The 10,270-nt window shown below is 44.7% G+C and overlaps 1 protein-coding gene across 2 annotated transcripts in view; it reads right to left on the bottom strand.

Annotated features, from left to right (window-relative positions):
- Nucleotides 1–519: 519 nt before the first annotated feature.
- ACSL3 (acyl-CoA synthetase long chain family member 3) overlaps nucleotides 520–10,270 on the bottom strand; it is a 157,825-nt gene continuing 148,074 nt past the window's right edge. For both annotated transcript variants that reach the window (XM_075340824.1, XM_075340822.1), the window contains exon 15: nucleotides 520–9,513. In XM_075340824.1, the coding sequence (XP_075196939.1) occupies nucleotides 9,356–9,513 (158 nt within the window). In that variant the 3' untranslated portion in view covers nucleotides 520–9,355. The remainder of the gene's footprint in view (nucleotides 9,514–10,270) is intronic.

Below are 10,270 nucleotides of genomic sequence, written 5' to 3'. Positions count from 1 at the left end.
TGGTTTTGGGACGACCTCTCCATGGTGAACGATTTTCACCATTTTTGAGGTCGCTTAAGGTCGCTGGTAAGTATCACACGCTGCGATATTGTTAATGACGCCGGATGTGCGTCACTAACAACGTGACCCCGACGATAAAACATTAACGATATCGTAGCGTGTAAAGCCCCCTTAAGAAAATCCTGAAAACATGCACTGTTGGTGGCCCTTGAAGATTGGAGCCTGCTCTACATCATGCTGCTCTCAAATTACATTAAAAATACCCCCCTGATGATAGATTGCCTTTAAGAAACCCTTCTTAATATTAATAATTAGACTTTAAATATCCAAGGATGAAAATGACAAAAACCCAAATAAAAAGAACAAGTACAAGACATGACAGTTCCACCCTAGAACTGTAGCAATGCCAAGTAGTAACAATAGAGATGGAAACATTCGTGTTCTGTTCTGTAGGATACAAAGTGTTCCACACGACTATAAAAAGTCCACACTGAAACAAAAGAGACAGCCACGAGACAATTAACATTAATTCACATCATTTATTTGAAAACCGCAAACCATTTAGATTAACCAATAAATAAACAACTTAATCCAAAAGTGACATTTGCCTCAGTTCCTCGCAGAGCCCTGTCCTTCCATTGTAACAACATTTCTGAAATCACGCAATGGTTGGGCTCTGCTAAAAACAAGAGGCTATATACAATTCAAAGATCAAAGTGTTGAAACGGATCACATATATAAGTAGTTAGGAAGAAGGTGTTTGATATAAAAAGATTTATTGGTTTCATAGAAAGACACCACTCCATAACCCCTGTCTTATAAAAACGCCACCCTGAATGTCATTTATCAGCCAGGATAATGGATCTGCTTCATAGAAGCATAAGATATTCATAATAGAATAGAATATACAGAACCAAGAATATATATATATATATATGTATTTATACGGTTGCACTGGCAAAATAGTTTGCTCTATAGAGGAGAGGCACTGAACAAGGAGAGGTAGGATACTTCTTAGTATGGAGCGTAGGGAAGCGATATTAGGGCTGTGCCAATCACATTATAAAGTGTAAACTTTCCTGGGATTTCACTGGAGTTCAATTACAAAGGTCCAGAATATGATCAGATTTACACTGATTAAATGACTATAAAAGGTTGACAAAGATTAGAATTTTTTTTTTATAAAGAAGCAGCACAATGATAGTCTATAGGTCGTGCCTTGCAGCTTATTCTGGCAGAACAATAGGTGTTATATTCTGCAATACCAAATATAATTCATGAACAAAAGCACAATAATTTCTCAAAAAAAAAAAAAGTTTTCTTATTTTTTCAAATCCTGGATATCTTCTTTTAATTACAGCTGCCCACATACTACTAATCCCTGTATACATCGTCTAGGTTTATAATGAAAAGAGATGGGCCATGCTTTTTATGTATTAAAGGGAACCTGTTATCACTTTTTTGGCCTATAAGCTGTGGCCACCACCAGTGGGCTCCTGTATACAGCATTCTAACATGCTGTATAAAAGAGCCCAGGTCGCTGTGAGAACATAAAAAACACTTTATAATACTTGCCTAATGGTCGCTCTGCGGTGGAATAGGCCCTAATGGGATTCTCAGTTGTCCGGTGCCGGCTCTTTCGGCCATCTTTGTTCTCATTCTCTAGCCGTGGTGCATGACGGGTCCAACGTCATCCACACTCGCCGGCATTTAGGTCCTGAGCAGGGCAGATCAAAGTATTGTAGTGCGCCTGCGCAGGACCGGTGAGTGTGTATGACGTAGACACATCATGCACACAGGAATCAGGAGGACGAAGATGGCCAAAAGAGGTGGCGCCGACACCGGAGAACGGAGACACCCATCTGGCCAACTGCGCGACCGTTAGGTAAGTATTATAAAACTTTTTTTATGTTCTCACAGCTGCCTGGGCTATGTTAGAATGCTGTATATAAGAGCCCGGTGGTGGTGACCGCAGCTTATAGGCCAAAAAAGTGGTGACAGGTTCTCTTTAAAAGGATTTTAATAAGCTAGCCATATCTTTATCATATACCTGGTCTGTAGCGGCTGAACATTTACACTTGGCATTAAAGGTTTCACCAAACTACTATATTTTCATCATGGATGTCTCTTGGATTGCTTTTAAGACACAAAATACAATACCAAAATACACTATAAACACATAAAAAGCACTCTTACCATTCACAGCAGAGGACTAGACACCACTGGTGCCCCATAACCTGGGACAGATGCAACAACATACAGGATTCTCTACAGGGACGGAGAAGTGGTGAAAACAATTACCTACCACAGGACACTTGCTGTATTAAGGGCAACAGGCATATTGGGGGTTTCCTCATTAGTAATAGTCATCATTAGTGGACAAAGTGGATACATTTGACTTCACAAGGCAATAGTCTGGTCCGTACATGTAAGCCAAAGCCAGCATTACTTCAGAACATGCAAAATGTGACAGATTCCATTATATTTTTTTTTTACCTATTTTTGTTCCAATATTGAATTAGGGTTACAAACACTAATGCTATGGGAAAGTGCACTAAATCCAGTTTATATAGAAAAAATCCTTAAAAAAAGGTAGGCGGTAAATGGGAAAATCTGGATACCTCAAATCCATATGCTGTGAAATGTGCTATAATTTTAGTGCAGATTTTCCATCTAAATCCATATGTAACTTTGACCTTAAAGGGGTAAGGCCGCTTTACACACTGCGATATCGGTACCGATATCGCCAGCGTGGGTACCCGCCCCCATCGGTTGTGCGACACAGGCCAATCGCTGCCCGTGTTGCACAACATCGCCCGGACCCGTCACACGAACTTACCTTCCCTGTGACGTCGCTGTGACCGGCGAACCACCTCCTTTCTAAGGGGGCGGTTCGTTCAGCGTCACAGCGACGTCACAGCAGCGTCACTGAACCGCCGCCCAATAGAAGCGGAGGGGCGGAGATGAGCAGGACGTAACATCCCACCCACCTCCTTCCTTCCGCATAGCGGCCGGGAGGCAGGTAAGGTGAGGTTCCTTGTTCCTGCGGTGTCACACGGAGCGATGTGTGCTGCCACAGGAAGGAGGAACAACTTCGTTACTGCTGCAGTAATGATATTTGAGAATGTCACTGAAGAGCAATTTTGCACGTTTTTGCGACGATGCAAAATCGCTCATAGGTGTCACACGCAACGGCATCGCTAATGCGGCCGGATGTGCGTCACAAAATCCGTGACCCCAACGAGATTACTTGAGCGATGTCGTAGCGTGTAAAACCCGCTGTAGTCCATAAGGAGATGTGCATTAAATGTGCTATAGATGGAACCGTTCACAATAATGGGCCTCAATGTTTAACGAATGTGTGCAGCTCTTGCCATTCACTGTTATGAGAATTCCAAAAACTGTTGAGCTCTGTAATTTTGGAAATTCCCTGACAAATGAGTGCAGAGAGCAACTCCCGTTCAGCCATCTCAGCATTCCTTATAGAGGGGGAACCCCATTAAAGACAAATGTGATCAGCCCATATATCTCTACCACATGATGGGAATACGTTTCTAAAGATACCACACTCTGAAATGTAACTTGTAGCATAGAGGAAAAATTTAAGGATGTAAAGCAGCTTGTGCCGCCTGCAAAGTCATGTGGGTGACTCCAGTTTCCAGAGAAGTTGTGCTGATAGCCCCACAGAGTGGGATACGCAGTGAAGTGATGTACACCCGCACCAAGGAAAGCCAAACAAGCCAATAGTGAGTGACTTCTCGGGAACAGAAGCGTCCATGTGATTCTTCAAGGGTAGCTGCTTTATTTTTCTATTATATAACTTCATTTATGTTTTATACGCTATAAGGGACATTTCAATGGTTGCATCTTTCGAAAGCCACTATTCTACGGAGCTGAAGTCTCTGGCTGGATTTGTACATGGAAAATCCACAATAGATCACGGTAATCTCATCACGGATGAGCTATGAATAAATCCACGAGTTTCAGAATTCTTCTGTACCTCCAATTATCGATTTCTGTTGTGGAATTTTACTGTGCACTTTAAAAGGAATCTGTCATCAGGTTTTTGTCACCTATTCTGAGAGCAGCATAATGTAGAGACAGAGATCCTAATTCCAACGATGTGTCACTTACTGAGCTGTTTGCTGTTATTTTTATAAAATCAATGTTTTATCTGCTGCAGATCTAAGGGCTGCTTTGCATACTACAACATCGCAGGTGCGATGTCGGTGGGGTCAAATTGAAAGTGACGCACATCCGGTGTCACTTGCGATGTCGTAGTGTGTAAATCCTAGATGATACGATAAACGAGCGCAAAAGCGTCATTATCGTATCATCGGCGCAGGCTCCGACATTTCCATAATGCCGGTGCTGCGACAGGTGCGATGTAGTTCCTCGTTCCTGCTGCAGCGCACATCGCTGTGTGTGAAGCCGCAGGAACGAGGAACATCACCTTACCTGCCGCCAGCGGCTATATGGAAGGAAGGAGGTGGGTGGGATGTTTACATCCTGCTCATCTTCGCCCCTCCGCCACCATTGGCCGCCTGCCGTGTGATGTCGCTGTGACGCCGCACGACCCGCCCCCTTAGGAAGGAGGCGGGTCGCCGGCCAGAGCGACGGTCGCAGGGCAGGTGAGTGCATGTGAAGCTGGCGTAGCGATAATTATCGCTACGCCAGCTATCACAAGATATCGTACCTGCGACAGGGGCGGGGACTATCGCGTGCGACATCGCAGCATCAGCTTGCGATGTCGCAACGTGAAAAGCCCGCCTAACATTTATACAGAGCTCATGAATATGCTGGACTACCTGGCAACACACAAGTAGTCCTGTAATGATAAATTCACTGATTAATCAGCAGTAGATATCAAAACTACACTAAGCAGCCCAGTAAGTGACACATTGCTAAATCAGGATCTCTGGCCCTATTTTATGCTGCTTTCAGATTAGGTGGCAAAAACCTGGTGACAGATTCTCTTTAAATTACAGCTGAGAAATCTTCCACAAAATCTGCACATCTAGACATGGATTTTCGACAGATCTTTTAGCCATCTAACCTTATTGTCTAAAATCATGGATAATATTAAATTAAAAAAAAAAAAGGAAACAAAGATGGACAAATGGGGATCTTGTATGCATTGGCTCATAAAACCTTTGTTCTGGTCATGACTTATAGTCATTTATTTAATTTCTAAACTTAATGTAACAGTTATTTGGCTTGAACCAGTGAAGACTGAATAAATGGACGGGATGATAAGCAATCTTTGAGGAAGCATGGGAAGGATAAGCAGAACTGTGAGAAATAAAGAAAACGCAAGCTGACTCAATGGGAATTTGATTGTTCTTATCTCTGGTTTACATACATTAGATCCGCCATGAACCCACACTGGACGCAATCTGCACCGTACGACTACACAGGAACTAGTGACATCGAGGGAGCAAAGCGTTAATAGTGAACTGATGTGTTATCATTGATTCTGTAGGACAACTACTGCATTTAACCTTTAATGCAAGTAAATGTTGTATTACTATGCCGAGGCATGATACCAACCAATGACAAAGGCAGATAAAGTTACAGATTCACAGTAATAACGTTTCGAGCTTACAGGCCCCATTCACCCTGGAAGTACAGGGAGCATTCAGAAGGCAGCAGTCTGTGTTCGGTGAAGGAGCACTAGACTTGGACGGGATTTATTTTAATACCCACCTGACCGAAAAGACAATTTTGAAGACACAATCAAAACACATTATACACTCAATCCTTGTTCACACAGGCCTGGAGGAGAACAGAACACTTCAATAAATTAGAAATCTTTAGGATCCTTTTTCAATAATTCTGGTACAAAGATTATGTAACGCACTTTACAAGTCATGTACAAAGCAGGACGGGACTACAACATTAAACGGATTGATTTAAAGCGGAAGCCTATGTGGCTGAGGCCGAATATACTATATATGTAGTGTAATGAAAAGAGAAAACAGTGGGCCATGAGTTAGGGCTGGTTCAGACAGCGGACAGCACACTTACCAATAATAAACAATGTGCATGAAATAGCGGGCAGCTCCGGCACCAGGCTGCCATTCAGACAGGCACACAGTGTTGTGGATGTCACTGGCCGATTTATCAGTGGCTATCTGAAGCCAGCCTAATGGTGGTGTCACACACAGCGACGACGACAACGACGTCGCTGCTACGTCACCATTTTCTGTGACGTTGCAGCGACGTCCCGTCGCTGTCGCTGTGTGTGACATCCAGCAACGAGCTGGCCCCTGCTGTGAGGTCGCCGGTCGTTGCTGAATGTCCTGCTTCATTTTTTCGTCGTCGCTCTCCCGCTGTGAAGCGCACATCGCTGTGTGTGACAGCAAGAGAGCGACGAAATGAAGCGAGCAGGAGCCGGCGTCTGGCAGCTGCGGAAAGCTGTAACCACTGTAAACATCGGGTAACCAAGGGAAGACCTTTCCCTGGTTACCCGATATTTACCTTCGTTACCAGCCTCCGCTGCTCTTGCTGCTAGTGCCGGCTCCTGCTCTGTGCACATGTAGCTGCAGTACGCATCGGGTTAATTAACCCGATGTGTACTGTAGCTAGGAGAGCAAGGAGCCAGTGCTAAGCAGTGTGCGCGGCTCCCTGCTCTCTGCACATGTAGCGACATTATGATCGCTGCTGCGTCGCTGTGTTTGACAGCTAAGCAGCGATCATAACAGCGACTTACAAGGTCGCTGTTACGTCACAGAAAATGGTGACGTAACAGCAATGTCGTTGTCGTTATGTGTGAACCCAGCTTTAGTAGCCTCTAGGATAACTCATTTACTAACAGAGGGCTGGAAGGTTATTCACTCAGGCATTGAAAAGATGGTGTATCTTAACTGTAGAAAACATAATTAGCATTAAACTTGTACCTCCAGTGAAAAATAAAAACTTCACAGTGCTCCGAGATCCTCCGGTGGAGCACCTCATGTGCGGCACTTCCCTTCTAAGGTCAGCCATTAATACCGTTGCCTTCTCTCTTTTTAATTCACTAAAGGCCCCGGTACACGCAGCGATATCGCTAGCGTGTGTACCCACCCCATCGTTTGTTCGTCACGGGCAAATCGCTGCCCATAGCGCACAATATCATTAGGAGTCGTCACACTATACTTACCTGCCTTGCGACGTTGCTGTGGCCGGCGAACCGCCTCCTTTCTAAGGGGGCGGTTTGTGCGGCGTCACAACGACGTCACTAAGCGGGCGCCCAATAGAAGCGGAGGGGCGGAGATGAGCGGGCCGAACATCCCGCCCACCTCCTTCCTTTCGCATTGCCGGCGGCTGCAGGTAAGCTGTGGTTAGTCGTTCCTGAGGTGTTACACATAGCGATGCGTGCTGCCTCGGGAACGACGAACAACCTGCGTCCTGAACCAGCAACGGTTTTTTGAAAAGGAACGATGGACGATTTGGTGAGTATTTTCCATCGTTAACAGTCACTCGTTGGTGTCACGCGCAACGACGTCGCTAACGAGGCCGGATGTGCGTCACAAAATCCGTGACCCCAATGACATCTCGTTAGCGATGTCGTTGCGTGTAACGGGGCCTGTTACATGAGGTTATCATTACCTACCTTGTCAGATGTATAGTGGAGGGTAGTCCGATCACTGGGCACTGATTTTACAAAACGTGCTAACTCTCATTATACATGCCACCATATTAGTTATCTCCTATAGTCACAACTCTAAAAATCAGTGCCAATGCTGCTGTGATCACAAGACTACACTAGACACTACTGATAATTACTATTAGACAACTTATCATTCCCAGTACAGCCAGGATATTCAAGTCATTCTATCTAGTTCTTTCTCCTTTGAACAGAACAGGTCCGCAGAAATCCATGTAATTCCTACTCTACCCTATACTGATATGAATGCAGTATGAAGTGTGTAAGAGAATGAAGCTAACACAGCATGGACCAGTGTTGGAGATAATCACTGCATCTCACCTCAGAACAGTCCAGCTAATCTGTGTAACTCCGCCCCCACCACTGATTAGCAGTTTGCTCACAATGCACAGTGTACACAGGAAGAGGTTGGTTAGGGGTGTGGTGGGATTATACAAATTCTAACTCTTCGCTCTCCTACATTTACATCAGTCAAAACAGGGATTCTAAGAAAACAACACCCGGCAGCCCAGTAAGTGATACATCATTGGAATAAGGTTTTCTTTACCCTATGTTATGTTGCTCTCAGATTATATAGCAAAAACCTGCTGACCGATGGCCTTTAAGCAAATCACTGGAGGTGCACTTTACGGCTGGAGTCACACTTGCGAGTGACTTGCGAGAGTCTCACAGCGCATCAACCGTCACGGCCGCACATTCTCCAGACACGAGCACCTCAGCTGCATAGAAATACATGCAGCCGACCCGCTCCTGTGGCCGTGCCGGGTGATGCGATGTGAGGCACACTTGTGACTCTGGCCTAAAGATAAGAAATGCATGAACAGTTTGTTGCTGGTTGAGTATGGTTACCAGAAGAAAAGATACTAGCGCACTGACAGACAACATACATAAGGAGATCGCTTATGGAATAGTTTCCTTAGTTATCTAGGAAGCCTATATTACACTATATATTACACTAAACAATTATTCAGTAAGTTTGGGTTTAAAATGAATAAGTTATTATCATTCTAAAAAATTGGTCTTCTATATCTTGTACACAAAATCAATTCTTTCACTTTTCTGTCCGGCTCAGTGACGCAGCCATCCTATACGCTCCCTGCCCCAATCCGTCAGCTTCAAGTACCTTGTGCAAATGAGCACATCTGCTGACCGGAGACCCACAGGGAATACTCTACAGAAAGAGATTTAGTAAGAAAAATATGACTGTATTGAACTGCCGCTTTAAATAATCCAAACCCAAACAATAACATATCTATCTATCTATCTATCTTATATACACACCCATGTATACCTAGGACATCTCCTACACCATAAAATATAAGCATGTTATCATACAGGGGTTCAGCATTAGAGACTTATGATCTTGTAGAGATCCAGGGGTCCCCGGTGGAGGCCATGTAAGCTCATGTGTTCATCAAAAAAAATAAAAACATTCATCCAAATACATGGCCCACCAGCCGGGTGAAGAATCTCTGTTAGGTCCTTGGTCTACTGACCACAAAAAAATGTACAGTTCCAATTTGTTTTGTGTTCTTCCTGTTTTTTGTTGATACATTTTGGACTTAGGGGATATTCAAGCTTTTCCATTGATCCCAGCTCTTGTTGTAGACGGCTTAGTCCAATCTACTGCAGCAAGGTCTAGAAGTTACTGTTTGTTCCAAGAACAAAGGTTGTCAGGTGGGGCACCATACAAAGGCTCCCCAGGCTTTATTTCCCCCCATACATCCTCTCAATATCTTCCTGGTAATGACTTTTAAGCTCTTTGCGTTTCAGCTTGAAGGCATCTGTCACCAATCCTGTCTCGGGAGTCCAAGGCTCAGCAACAAGGCGGATCTTAGCAGGGACCTCAAACTTTTCAATGGTGCCTGAAAATAAAATTATTTGTAAACTGATCAGTATTGATTACCAGTAAACTTTTAAATGGACTTTGGGCTGACACAACGAGTTCATGTGGTTGAGAAGGAAACATTTGCACAACAGGTAAACTGCGGAGGAAAACGCTCCTCCAACATGAAGGGTACGTGCCCCGATCATGGTTAGGTGGCGTTCTGGATGCAGTGAATTTTCCCAGCGTCCTACCGCACAGGAGACTCGCTCGTCTCTGCAGGAGAACTTGACATGCTGCGGATAGGAAACCTGGACCACAGGTCCGTTTACGCAGTGTTAAAAAGAAGCACAGTGGGCTGGAGATTACCATAAATCCCATCCACTGTACTTGTACTGTACTATGCAGCTTTCTAGACGCAAACAAAACAAACATAGCATCCAAAACAATGCTTAGGCTAGGTTCACATTTCCATTGTTTTGCATCAGTCACATGCGTTGCTTAACGCATGTGACTGATGCGTTGTACAATGGATGACAAAGAACAGAAAGGCTCCGTTGTGTGCTAGGGGTGGAGTTCGGGGTGGGTGGAGCCGAGCGGGGCCGTGGCGCTGAAGACGTCAGTGCCGCGGGGACTGCAGGGCTGGGGACAGGTGAGTGTGTGTGTGTGTGTGTGTGTGTGTGTGTGTGTGTGTGTACATGCCGAGTGCGGGAGGGGGCAGAGCCGAGCGGGGAAGTGTCGGCCTCCCTGCACACGTATCCAGGGTAAATATCGGGTAACTAAAAGCAAAGCACTTT

Source organism: Anomaloglossus baeobatrachus, chromosome 3 (assembly GCF_048569485.1).
Source record: "Anomaloglossus baeobatrachus isolate aAnoBae1 chromosome 3, aAnoBae1.hap1, whole genome shotgun sequence".
Taxonomy (NCBI): Eukaryota; Metazoa; Chordata; class Amphibia; order Anura; family Aromobatidae; genus Anomaloglossus; species Anomaloglossus baeobatrachus.
This window is presented reverse-complemented; position numbering and strand designations above follow the sequence as displayed.